Source organism: Vipera berus, assembly GCF_964194415.1.
Source record: "Vipera berus genome assembly, chromosome: 3".
NCBI lineage: Eukaryota > Metazoa > Chordata > Lepidosauria > Squamata > Viperidae > Vipera > Vipera berus.
The window spans coordinates 118,434,042-118,448,674 of NC_138204.1; the positions used below are offsets into that span (position 1 = coordinate 118,434,042).

Genomic DNA, 14,633 nt, shown 5'->3' on the forward strand with positions numbered 1-14,633 from the left:
CCCTTCTCCGAAGACTCAGGGCGGCTTACAAGCTTAGCAGTAGCCTTCCGAGGGAGGAGCCAAGAAATTTTGAAAGGTACCCTGAATTTGACGTTAATTGTTCCTGAAGAATATGCAGAGTGAAAGCACTGATTAACCCGCTGGCAAATTGCCTAGGAAAAGCAGAATCCCTGGAATAAAAAAAAAGCATCAACCCTTCTGGCCATTTTTCAGGCACGATGGAGGCACTTTAGGATGAACCCTCCGTCCCAATTTAAATCTGCAGGCTTTAAATTCAATATCTGCAAAAAAAAACCGGTGTTGTACCCTTCGTAAAGAAAATATATATATATATATGCTTCCCGCTAATCCGTTAATGCGCTATCCGTGCCAAACACGCCACCGCCGCGACGCAAAATAAGGTTTTAGCCATCCTGTCGGCTACGTTACGTTTGCCGCGGAGACCCCTTCTCTTCGCCTGCCCTTCACGTCATTCTCTCCCCGGCACGTGTCCTCGGACCCACCCTGGTGCTAAGGACTTGGTGGGTGAGCCAGCCCCTTCCCTTCCAGACACGCGCGCGGGCCCGCAATTCCCCCGGCGCTGCCCCAGCCTGCACTGCTCAGATAGGAGCTTAGAGGAAGGTGGGAGAGCGCAACTCGGGGGAGCCAGGCGACCCCCGGCCTAGGAACAGGTAGAACCCTCCGGCGGCCAGGCGCGCTTTGCATTGAAGCCTCGCCTACCGGGACTTGATGTGTGCTAGCCTCCGGATGCTGAAATGATCCTGAGCAGGAGGGCTGCTCGGATGCTGGCTGCTCCTGAGGTCGGCCGGATGCGGGGCCCCGGCTGGGGAGGCTAGGGGGGCAGGTCCCGCCCGGCTATGGGCTGCTTGCAGAGCGTGGCGTGCAAGGCGCGGGTGCGCAGGGAGAACATCGTGGTCTACGACGTGTCGGCCTCCATCGAGCCGGGCGCCACCGCCATCGAGGAGACATCGCCCATCGTGCTGCGCTACCGAACGCCCTATTTCCGCGCCGCCGCTCGCGTCCTCATGCCGCCTATCTCGCGCCGTCACACCTGGGTGGTGGGTTGGATCCAGGCCTGCAACCACATGGAGTTCTACAACACCTACAGCAACCTGGGCATGTAAGTGGAGCGTGGGGGAACAGAGCAGCCGCGGGAGCGAGCAAAGGGCGACGCCTTCGCTACGGTTGCCAGTCCGCCCCCAACGACCAGAGTCGTTCAGAGGGTATCATTTTGTATCCATAGTAACCGATTCGCCACCAAAAAGAGGCGGTCCCGCGGGAGAGAGCAAGGACTTGGCGATAGCAGATGCCCTTTATTCTAGGCAGTTGGTCTCCTCGCAAAGGACATCTGTGGACTTCTGCCGTGCCCTCCGGCAAATATGGCTGCTCTCCCTCGCCGCCGCCCCCCCTTCAGTCAGAGGGAAGACTCTTCTTTATGTGGCAGACGACAAACTTCCCTTGGGCACCAGTGCCCTTGGCTGCCTTTTGCCTATCTAATAGGTGTGGTGGAGGAGACATTCTCCTAGGCATTGCACTGCCTGCCACTCACAGCTTCAGCCCTCACTGGGGCTTGTGCATTAAATAGCAGGGCACACTTTCGATGCACCATCTCCAGTGAGCTTTCTTTCACTGCCACTTGTTGAGGGAGTGAATGAAAGTACAGAAAGTTGCTCTCTCTATTTTTCCTTATGTTTTGTATGACAAATAATACAAGGCACAACTGATCCGTGAATAAAATCGTTCAAACCATAGAAATGCTACTTCCGTCTAGAGCTCCCTTGGTACTTCAGCTAAATAAATAGAAATGCAGTAGGGAAGATTCATGAAAAAGTGGATTGGCCCATTGTTGTTTAGTTATGTTAATATTTTGTTCTCTTTGATGTTTCAACATCTATATAGCAACAGGAACATGGCTCCACAGTGATACCCATTTAAAGTAGTCAAGCAGATTTTAACATCCACTATATCATCATGGCACTGGCCTTCATTTCTCCTTCCCCAAAAAATGAATCCTCGACAGAGTGCTTTCATTGCCAAAATTACCAACTTACCCTTGAGAGTATGAACACATCATTTAATCTTACCCTGGATTTGATTTTTGTGTATTTAGGTTGCTTGAATTTTTGAGGTAACTATACAATATTCCCCCATGCACTCAGAACCTTTTCTGTTCTTGACAATAATAGTTGACATTTCAATGCCACTTTATTTCAGAGCTTCTTAAGATATCTCTGTAAAAAGAGTTACTGAGATGAGCTTTATCAATTCAGTAACATATATTTCTGTCAGAAAACCCATTTAGCCTTGATATTAAAATACATTTATGGATATTGGTACATGTATATCAGTGATATGCTAAAATTATTCTAAAGTCCACTATATTAATCACCAAACTCTATCAATTTATGCAAATACTAGAGCACATCAACAGGAGAGAAAAATATATAAAGATATAACTTTGTCCTTGTGATAGTGAAGACTGGGTTGGTCTGATAGGCCTTGTAGAAGAATTAACCATAGTTTTTCTCAGAAAAAAAGCGTATTTGTTGTTACTTTGGGAGTCATCTATCAGCAAAAACTTTGTTCCAAAATGTAACCAAGGCTTTTTATGGCTTTTAAATTTTACATTAAATTGCCTTCTGAACTGACCATCATGCTTCCTAATGGTATTTTTTTTCTTAATGATTTCTCTGCCTGGGTTTCATGGATATCCTGTAAAAGATTGTGAAATTTATAGAGCAAATACCAGCATAATTTTTGGTATTTCTTTGTTAGAATTAAAGAACTCATTTGTCTCCAGTTTTTCACAATTATCAATGTGTCTGCTCTTACAAAGATACATATATGATGGATAGATAAGATTACTTCTTGGTTTTGATCATCAAAGAGAAGGATGTTTTTTCCTGGTGGATGCGAAAAACAAACTTCAGGGCACTTTCTAATGTATTTTTTACACATTGCTGTGCTTCATTCTGTATGTCCTTCTCTCATACTTGCGCTATTTCAAAGCGTCTATGTATTGTATTCCCCAGTTGCCACATAAAATTCCTCTTGTGCTATTTGATTCTTTAGTATTACTGACTTAAGGCATTTTCAAAAAGATAACAATTTCACCCCCAAACCATCAGAAATATTTTTGAACTGCCAATGAATATTCTTTCTCTTACAATCCTCACTTCATATATTAAACCTACCAGAACTTCCTCCCTCCACCACTCTGCCCTTACCCCATATCTTTGTTTTTTTCTGGTGAGGAGAAAGAAAAGGCAGATATATATCCAATATAAGCCCAGTGAAATAATGACAAGGTATCTGGCATCTTGTTTTCAGCAGCAGGAAAGTTAGCCAGCTGGAGGCAGGCTGAAGCAGAAGATCTTACAAATGGGAAGTCACCTACCCTGTGACTCAGAAGTTAATATCTCTGAAGTGTTTCCACAGCATTCCTCCTGCTCCACAGCTGAGATAGAATCTAATCAGTTGCACAACAGAAGCTAACAACATTTCGGTATACAGAGAGGCATGTAGAAAGATTCTTAAAGGACACGCTTGTCTTAGATTTGATGTATTGTTTCACAGAGGTGGGGCCGGTACTGAATGCCCTTTCTTGATTGCTGGATTGCTGCCATTTTCAGGCATGAAAGACACCTAAACCCTCAAATAGGCATTTTCCAATTTTAAAGTCCCAGCACTTCCTCAAAATACTGCTCTTCCTCCAGAAAATGCTAAATGCCTTCTCAGTAGGCAATCTGGCAGAGCAGCACATTTAGACCACAAATTAAGAAATAGTGCCAACGTTCTCTTTGTTTCCTAAGGTTTTTTTGTTACCTTTTTACCAGGCATTGTCAAGGACAAGTGAAGCTGCTAAGAGTACAAGATATAATGTTGGTCTGGAGCAAAAGGCTCAAATCATTACATTCCCCCCACATCTTCATAATTTCTGAACCACCAACAAACGGAAGTGATAGAGGAGGCTGGCAAGGCACAGTTGGATATGCATGGTTTATTGAGCTTAGAGGTCATCTCTTTTCCAAAGAAGCCTAATACAATGAATTAAAGTTCTGGCTGAACTTGAGCAGAATAGCAACTTAAGTCCCAGAGTTTCCAAGGGTAGTTTCTTGCTAGGGGCTGTTTAGGACCATAAGCAGAGGACAGGACAGAGAACAATAAGAAGCTGTGGAGGAACTGAAGCAGTGGCAGAGATAATAGAAGTTTTGGCTCACAAGCATTGCTTCTGCTCATTCCAAGTTGTTGCTTCAAAAACAATTCTATAGGTGCTGCAGTATATCACCATTCTTTGTAATCTCCACCTATGATTTACTCTCTGTTCAAACTTAAACCCCATTAGTCCGTATGTCTAAAAAGCTCTTTGATATAATCTAGTACGATTGTTTACTTAATTCATAGTCTTATTGTTGTTTGAACAGAAATTGAGGGAAGCTGGCTATGAAAATAAACCAGCTTATGAGAGTGCCCAACTTCACAGGCATGAGCAGATGATGTCACAACTGAAAACACACAAAATCAATAGAAGACTATCTGTGAGACTTAATCAACTAGACTAGAAGACCGTGCAGCCTGAACTTTCATAACTTTCCAAATAAACTTACTCAAGAAGTAAGATGGGAAGCAGCAGAGACTATGCTTGGTGCAAATACCTTGGTTACTCAAAATTTGTGTGGATGTGCTTAATGTAATAAGTTCTGGCAATCAGAAGAGTAGTAGAACAGCCCATAGTAGATATTTGACACAGGCTTGTGCACAAGGTATAGAAGGGTATAGAAGGGTGCAACAGTGGTATCCCAACATCAGTTCCCATCTGTCAGGGAGATTGAAAGTTTCAAGGAAGGAGGCAAAAATCAGAAGGCATTCATTAACTTCTTTTTTTTATTGAAAAGTTTTACAGTACATTTTATTTATAACAAAACAAAACAAAACCCCTCCCAACCCCCTCCCCTCTTCCCAACCCTCCCCAACACCTCCCTCCCTCCCCCTCCCCCCTCCCCGACTTCCCAGAGCTAAATACAAGGTATAAAAGTAGAAACAATCATAATCTACCATATGCAAACAACAATAAACTATTAAATCTATCGCACTTTAACTCTTATAAAATGACTACAAGCAATATAAATATCACATCAGTACTTATTCAAATGCTAAATAGCATTCATTAACTTCTTTTCCAACTTCTTAGTTCGAAGGCTTAAGGTTTTGTAAGCTGTTGCTTGCTTCATGCACTGATGATATGCTACTAGATTGCTTCTTACTATTTCAGCTCTCCTGCAATGGCTAGGAAAGCTGTCTATCTGAGGAAAAGGGAATCAATAAGTTGGTTATTTGTTCATTAGAAATATTGGGGAGAAAGTATGTGAGTGGATTATATAATGATAATGTAGCTACTTGAATGAAGATATTTAAATAAACTAGTAAATGCCCATAGTGAACAGTTTGTGGCTCTATGCATGTTGACATCAATAAAGTTATAAAGTCCTGAAACAAAAATAAAATAGTGATTTAGTGTAAATAAATCATAACATGAAGTATACTAGAGTGATATATACACTTTGTGCACATGCTGATGAGCTCTGAGAAGGCAGTGCTTCCTTTTTTGTGTATAATTTTTATTAAAAATAAATTTTAATAGAATAAAAATGCAAAGTTTGAAAAACAAGGAAAACAAAGGTAATAAATAGGTGAAAAAAATACAAAGAAAAAAATAGAGAAAGAAAACTTTTTCACGAGGCAACTGGACTTTCTTTTTTCTCTTTGAAATCGTTTTGCTTCTCATCCAAGAAGCTTCTTCAGATCTGACTGGATGGTGGGGAATGGTCACTCTTTCGAAGACAGCAAAGTCCACATTTTGGACACAGAGGACTGCTGGTTTGAAAGAGGAGTCAAAGAGGCCATCTATGTCAAAATTGAACAGCCCTCCCTCAACAGAGGGGGAGGGACATGACATCATCTATCTTCAGTCTACAACACACTCCTTTCAACAGTTCCAAGAAGGCTCCACACCCATTTGCATCACTCAGGTGACCCTGATGACACAGATAAGCCTCCAGGTGGCATCAATGACTAAAAGAATGCAAATGACCAGCTGTTTACAAGGAGTATAAATCCTTCAATTCCCCATCATCCAGTCAGAGCTGAAGAAGCTTCTTGGATGAGAAGTGAAACATCTTCAAAGAGAAAAAAGAAAGTCCAGTTGCCTTGTGAAAAAGGATCTTTGGGACAACCATGACCTGGATGACTGAGAATCTCCATAGACAGAAAAGAAAGAAAACAAAAAGTTATAAAGATGTAGCTTCCAGCAGTTACAAGTACATCTATATTTTACCCTTGCTCTGTAAGATTACAACATAATTTCCTTTTTTCCATAGTCTACCCTTTTTGATCATCAAATCCATAAATCATTTGGGTTTTTTTGTGTTTTTTTCAGCAAAAAGTCTATGAGGGGTTTCCAGCCACTAATATAGTTACTGTTCTTTCTCTAATCAAATAAGTTTGCAATTTCTGCTAATACTGTCATCTTCACTAACCATTCCTCCACTGTAGATATTTCAGAATCTTTCCATTTTTGTGCATATACTGTGCAGCTGTTATATATAAAAACAGTCTTCCATAACTCTCTTCTAATTCTCTAGCCATTAGTCACAGGAAAAGGTCTGGTTTGAGAAAGCAGAGATTGACAAAAAAAGATCTTAAGAGTAGTTTGATAAAAAATATAAATAGCTGTGCAGTAGCTATGAAAGTGCAAATGAATGGTAGGGATGATTAGAAAAGGTATAATAGGAAAAGAAAAGTAATCAAAATGCCTATGATACGGTACTGCAGAGCTGGCGAAGATACAGAAAGAAGTAATCAAAGCTATTATGAAGCTGGAGGCATTCCTTTAAGAAAAAAAATTATATGTTTATGTAACTATGTAACTATGTTTCATAGTTAGACGATAGGAACAGAATTGGGGGGGACCTTGGAGGTCCTCTAGTCCAAGCCCCCTGCTGAAGCAGGAAACCCTATACCATTTCAGACAAATGGCTCTCCAATCTCTTCTTAAAAACTTCCAGTTATGGAACACCCACAACTTCTGGACTGGTGGACTGATTAATTGTTCTCACTGTCAGGAAATTTCTCCTTATTAGTAGGTTGGTTCTCTCCTTGATTAGTTTCCATCCATTGCTTGTACGGTCTTCAGGTGCTTTGGGAAATAGGTTGACCCCTCTTCTTTGTAGCAGCTCCTCAAATATTGGAACACTGCTATTATGTCACCCCAGTCCTTCTTTTCACTAGACTAGACATACCCAACTCCTGCAATTGCTCTTCATATTTTTTAGCCTCCCTTAAAACAGTATTATAATAGCAATAAATTATATATATATATATATATATATATATATATATATATATATATATATATATATATATATATATATATATATATATATATATAAAGTTATATATATAAGTTATATATATATATAAAGCAAGTGTATACTGAATGCTTAAACATTTAACATATATATATATATATATATATATATATATATATATATATATATATATATATATATATGTATATATGTATATGTATATATGTATGTCTTCTGCCAACCTAGCAGTTCGAAAGCACGTAAAAATGCAAGTAGAAAAATAGGGACCACTACGGTGGGAAGGTAACAGCGTTCCGTGCGCCTTTGGCGTCTAGTCATGCCGGCCACATGACCACGGAGATGTCCTCGGACAAGCGCTGGCTCTTCGGCTTTGAAACGGAGATGAGCACCGGCCCCTAGAGTCGGAAACGACTAGCACGCATGTGCGGGGGAACCTTTACCTTTTATATATGTATGTATGTTAAATGCTTGTTAACTATTTAGATTACCTTGCTAGGCCCCAAACATGGGACAAATCTTTATTTCCTGTTTCAGCCTAACCGAAGGCCATCGATAGGCAGTAGTCACAACAGTGACAGCTCATATTTGTGTAATTTTTAGATTGCTAACATTGCTATATATAATAGAGGTGTGATAACAGAGATGTATAATGTTACTTGTGGTGTCAAGACAGTGATAAAGAGATAAATTCCTCCCTCATAATATTAAATCCAGAAACTTCCAATAAAGTAGCATGTTAGAAAATTCAGAAAAAGAAAAAGAATAAATAGTGAGGCTTTGAAAAGCAATTGAATCAATTCACAAATCATTAAGATATTTAGGAATACTAGCTTTGATGGCTGTATATTACTTTTAATATTATAATTAATATTATAAACGCTTCAGTGGCTTTGTACTAATTTTTTCTCTGCTCACTTTTTTTTCCTTTTCTTAAAAAAAATCTGAATAAGAGACTAGCAAGCTGTGACTTTTTAGTAACTGTTGCTAAATCTTTCTTAGTGTATGTTTCTCTTCTGCTCTTTCTAGGTCAAGCTGGGAACTTCCAGACTTGAGAGAAGGACGTGTAAAAGCCATCAGTGACTCTGATGGAGTGAGCTATCCCTGGTATGGGAACACCACAGAAACAGTTACCCTGATTGGTCCTACCAATAAGGTTTCCAGGTTTTCAGTCAGTATGAATGACAATTTTTATCCTAGTGTGACATGGGCTGTCCCTGTGAGCGATAGCAATGTGCCACTATTGACTAGGATCAAACGGGATCAAAGTTTTACTACATGGTTAGTGGCCATGAATATGACCACTAAGGAGAAAATAATCTTGCAGACTATAAAATGGAGGATGAGAGTAGACATTGAAGTTGATCCCATGCAGCTCTTGGGCAAGCGAGCCCGCCTGGTGGGGAAAACTCAACAGGAGCAGCCCAAGATTTTGAGCAGAATGGAACCCATCCCACCAAATGCACTAGTGAAACCCAATGCCAATGATGCCCAGGTCCTCATGTGGAGGCCAAAGAGAGGTCTGCCTTTGGTAGTGATACCACCAAAATAGAAAATGATTTAAATGAGGACTTTTGCCGCTCTAGAATGGATATCTGAGCCAAAGAAGACCTTTTAGGTTCACCTGACTTTTGTTATTGCAAGTGGAAAGGGGGCTTCTCCAATATAGTGTTATGTGGCAATAGCCAATTATGTGCCGCTGTAGAATAGTTGAATTTCTGGACTTTGGAAGAAGAAATGTTATTCCACACTTCAGGGGCATTCTCATGAAGAAGAAGGTTTCTATTCTTAACCTTGAAATATAATGAACATGAATATAATTTCTAGTGCCTGTGGCTAATGCTGCTTCCCAACCAATTAAATGTGATTATAAAGACTGTTCTTATGAGATATTTATGGACTTCTATTATGTTGCTTGATTTCTGCTGGTTTGGGACAGGTAGGGATGGCATATTACCACATTATAGCTATGCATTTTAATTGATAATAAAAATGATCGGTCTACTCATTGGAATGAAGAGAATGTTTACAAAAAGAAAATGCTGCCAGTTTAATCTCATCAGTATAAAAAAGAGCAGCTCTGTCCACAAGGAACTATCCATAGTGCTGAATTTTGAAAATCAGGACCTTCATCTAAACAACTTCTTTCTGGGGCTAATTATTTGGATTAACAAAATTAAGACTTTTTGCATGTGTTTCAATGTGTTCAAGTAATTGTAAGTGTAGGAACTTTGCCATAGAGTTTTACCAAGCTGTAGGTGAAATCCAAGGTAAATAACTGGCAACAACCTAAGTATTTAAGAAATGCTTTTGTTTTCATATACCATCTCTAACTCTGTTTTTTATACAAACTTAATGGACGCACATAGCATGTTTTTTCAATTATTATTTTTTTGGAGAGAGGGGAGAAATATTTACATTTGAGATGGAAGCTGTTAAGATGTTCAGACAGTTAGGTGCAATCTAGCTCACTATCAGCATTGTAAAACAAGGTGATCTCAACTGTTACTAAATATGGATAAAAATGAAGACTTTGGAAATCCAGTGTGTCTCAAATCTCTGCTGGGCTGTGACATTTTTGCTTGTGGGTGGGGGGAAAAGGGCATTCAAAGAACACCTTGGAACAAAAGCATTACTTTGTAACATGAGCAAAAAAAAACAACAGATAACATTTTGCAAGGGTAGACATTATTCAAGGGCTCTCATTTGAATAGTTGGAAACTTCCCAAAACTATTCTTCCCAGCTTAAATGTATTTTATGTATTTTATCTCCTCATATTTGAGAAGAAATACATAGTTTTAGATTAAATAATGAAAATGAAAAGTTAGTGGGTATTTACATTCTCTTGCATTTTTTGAAAATTCATTAGGGTCATTGATTTGTCCCAACTCTATTTAATGTGATGATCATATCTAAACAAGAAAATAATGTAGTTATGAATTTTAGCTTATAAGATGTTCAAGGATGTACTTTTAGCTTATTTCTATATAATTTAGCTACTTTCTATATAATTGTTCTGGGAATCTTGGAGAAAGAGAATAATTAACTATAGTTCCAGCTTTGCTTTTTCATCCTATATTAAGAGCTTTAACAGCAAAGATGGTCCTATAGAAAGCTCCAAAATTTAAAGTCCTCCCCCCCAAAAAATATCTTGTGTTTTTACCTTCTATTTAATTTTCATATATATAGGATGTATAACTAAGAAATACTGGATAAAGTTTCATAAAATGAATATCATTTCAGGAATGTTTGCAGAATATATAAGAATGAGCAAATAGTATTGTAAAGTATTCTTCAGGTATATAGGGATTAGATTTCCCAAAAAGAGTCTTATGGGTTGTTTTATTTTCCATATCTGAGTGTACAATGCTCTAAATATTGGGCATTTATACCTCTCTCTATCTGTCTTATCTATCATCTCTCTCTCTCACCTATATCTATCTGTCTGTCTGTCTGTCTGTCTATCTATCTATCTATCTATCTATCTATCTATCTATCTATCTATCTATCTATCTATCTATCTATCTATCTAGACTGGATATGAGAGATTTGGATTATTATTCTAAAACCTCAGCAAGTTTTCTTGACAATGGACTCTTTGCTTTTGCAATAATTCTATCCTAAATTCTATATTTTGGGGAGAACACCTTCCAAGTGCATTAGGACTACAGTTTGGCTGCCTTTCTTAAAAGCTTAAATGCAATTCCTTCTTCTTTACATTAGCATTGGTTTTGACCTCATTTTGATATTGATCTGCCTCAATATAAAATGCATATCATAGAATGATGCCATTGTTACCATTTAGAATAGAATAGAGCTGGAAGGGACCTTGGAGGTCTTCTAGTCCAGCCCCCTGCTCAAGCAGGAGAAGCTATACCATCTCAGACAAGTGACTGTCTAGTCTCTTCTTAAAAATCTCCAGTGATGGAGCTCCCACGATTTCTGGAGGCAAGCTGTTCCACTAGTTAATTGTCCTCATTGTCAGGAAGTTTCTCCTTAATTCCAGGTTGCTTCTCTCTTTGATCAGTTTTCAAACATTGTTTCTTGTCCTCTGGTGCTTTGATGAATAACATGATCTCCTCTTCTTTGTGGCAGCCCCTCAAATACTGGAATACTGTCTCCCCTATTTCTTCTTTTCTTTAGACTAGCCAAACCCAAGTCCCACAGCCGTTCTTCATATGTTTTAGTCTCCAGGCCTTTGATCATCTCAGTTGCTCTTCTCTGATTTTTTTTCCAAACTCTCAACATCTTTTTTGTGATTTGGTGACCAAAATTGGCTGCAGTATTCCAGGTGTGGTCTTACTAAGGTTTTATAAAGTGGTATTAATACTTTGGGTGATCTTGATTCTATGTTTCTGTTTATACAACCCAGGATTGTATTAGCTTTTTTGGATGCTGCTGCACACTGCTGGCTCATAGTCAAGTGATCGTCCACTAGGAGTCCAAGGTCCCTCTCACAGTTACTGTTTTTGAGTCAGGTCTCACCCAATCTATACTTGTACCTTTGATTTTCCTGCCTAAATGTAAAACTTTGCTTTTCTCCACAATGAAACTCATTTTGTTGGATAGGGCCCACGGTTCAAGTTTGTTAAGATCTTTTTGGATCCTGAGTTTGGCTTCTGGGGTGTTGGCTACTCCTGTCAGTTTGGTGTCATCTGCAAATTTGACTTCAATTCCCTCAACTAAGTCATTGATGAAGATATTGAAGAGTACTGGGCCTAAAATGGAACCTTGTGGTACCCCACTACTGTCCTCTCTCCATGTGGATGTGGTGCTATTGAGGACTACTAATTGAGTACGGTTTGCCAGCCAGCTACAGATCCATCTGTTGGTGATGTCTATTCCACCTTTTTCTAGCTTACCAAGCAGTAAGTTGTGGTCTACTTTATCAAATGCCTTACTGAAATCTAAATATACTACGTCCACAACATTCCGCTGGTCTACTAGTTTAGTCACTTTATCGAAGAATGAAATAAGATTGGTCTGGCATGATCTGTTTTTAACGAATCCGTGCTGGCTACTAGTTATAAATTTGCTTGGTTCTAGTTGTTCACAGATCTGTTTTTTGATTATCTTTTCTAGGATCTTCCCCGGTATTGATGTTAAACTGATTGGTCTGTAGTTTCCTGGGTCCGTTTTCCCCCCTTTCTTGAAGATGGGAACTATATCACCCCTTTTCCAACCCTCAGGTACTTCCCCCGTGCTCTAGGATTTATGAAAGATGTGGTGCAATGGTTCTGAGATAACATCTGCATGCTCCTTCAGAACTCTGGGATGTAATCTGTCAGGTTCTGGTGATTTATACTTATCAAGGTCGGATAGGTGTTCTCTCATTTTCTTGCTTATTTTAATTTTTGTTTCTAGTTTGTTTGTTTTTTGTATGTTGGGCTATGGTTTCTTTTTGTGTGAAGACTGATGCAAAGTATGAGTTAAGCAGTTCTGCTTTCTCCCTGTTCCCTGTTATTTCCTTGCCATCTTCTCTCTTTAATGGACCTACAGTTTCCTTGACTTTTTTCTTGTTGTTAATGTGTTGGAAGAAACTTTTTTTATTATCCTTGATTTCTGTTGTAAGTCTTTGTTCCTTCTGAGCTTTTGCTTTCCTGACTTCCTTCCTTGCATGTTCTGGCTATCTATTGATAATCAGCCATTTTTTGTATTTTTGACAGTTTGTCAGAGAGATCTTCGTGCAGCCATGCTGGTTTCTTCTTGAATTTTTTGTTTTTCTTTTTCAGTGGTATTGTGCTGGTCTAGACTTTTATGGTCACGTTTTTCAGGGTTTCCCATGCTTCTTGGGTTGTTTTCCACTTTAGGATTTTCATCCATAGGATCTTTTCTAGGTTCTCTCTGAAAATGTTAAAGTCAGCTCTTTTGAAGTTTAAGACACTGGTTGGGTTGTTTTCTATTGCTAGTGATTGCATTATATTAAATTCCAGTATGACGTGGTCACTTTCACCCAAGGTTCTGGCAATTTCAATTCCCTCTATCACTTCTTCTCTTATTAGTAAGGATTAAGTTCAGTATAGCTTTATGTCTAGTTCTCACCTCCAACTTTTGGGTGACAAAGTTGTTGGCTAGGTTAGTTAGGAATCTGTTTGATCTCCTGCTCACTGCAGAGTTTGCCTCCCAGTTGATATCTGGAGAGTTGAAGTCTCCCATTACTGCTGTGGTATGCTTCCTACATACTTTTGTTAACTGGTTCATCTATTTCTTCTGATTGGTTGGGTGGCCTATAATATACACTTATGCCAATGTCACTTTTTTCTCATATACATTCTAGAGAGATTTTATCTTTGATTATGTGCATTTCTGTAGATATGTAGTATTCTGTTACCTATAGTCCAACTCCCCCTCCTCTTTTTGTAGTTCTGTTTCTTTTGAACAATTTGTATCCATCCATCAGTCCATTCCATTCATGGGTTTCATCCCACCAGGGTTCTGTAATGTCAACTATGTCATATCCTCCCTTGTGTACTACTGCTTCTAGTTCACCCTGTTTGTTCCCCAAGCTTTGAGCATTTGTATATAAGCATTTAAGACTTTTAATGCCTGTTCTTGTGTATGTTTCCTACATCTCTTGATTGTTGTGTGTCTTTTTTCTCACTGACTACCTCATTGTTTGATTTGTTTTCTTGGGATTTGTGATTGGTTTTGGGTTCTAGAGATTGGTGACCCTTTCCCCTCAATTTTAGTTTAAAGCCCTCCTGATGAGTTGGGCCAGTCTTTTTCTGAGTACATTTTTCCCTGTTTTCATGAGGTGCAGCCCATCCCTTGCCAAGAGTCCTTTGCATAGGAAATGCAGTCCATGGTCCAGGAAACCAAAATTTTCTTGGTGACAGCAACCCTTTAGCCAGTGGTTTATTTCTAGAATTCTTTTTCCCCTCAATGGGGGTTGGCCTTTCATTGGGAGTACTGATGAGAACACTACTTGTGCACCTAGCTTCTTAACCTTATTGGCTAGTTGCTTATAATCTCTCACTATTGTAGTCAGGTTCTTTGTTGTGTCATTCGTCCCAATGTGGAGGAGGAGGAAGGGGTAGTAATCTTTAGGCCAAATTATTTTGGTTATGTTTGGTCTGCAGATGGCTGATTCTGTTCCTTTCAGAATATAATCTCCTATTACCAACACTCATCTCCCTTTTTTGGGGGGTGCAGTCTAGGATGCTTTTCTGTTTATCTCAGGTGTGTTTGTTGATGTGACTCTTTTAGGTATATTTGGTGTTGTTCCTTTGCTAGGTGTCTGCATGTTT

General features: G+C 39.2%; 1 protein-coding gene across 1 annotated transcript; it reads left to right on the forward strand.

Moving 5' to 3' along the window:
• Positions 1-857: 857 nt before the first annotated feature.
• Positions 858-8,937, forward strand: FAM78B (family with sequence similarity 78 member B; the record flags this gene model as incomplete). Its single annotated transcript, XM_081322811.1, has 2 exons — positions 858-1,120; positions 8,415-8,937. The coding sequence occupies 2 exons, from the start codon at positions 858-860 to the stop codon at positions 8,935-8,937; spliced, it is 786 nt and encodes a 261-aa protein (XP_081178937.1).
• Positions 8,938-14,633: the final 5,696 nt, after the last annotated feature.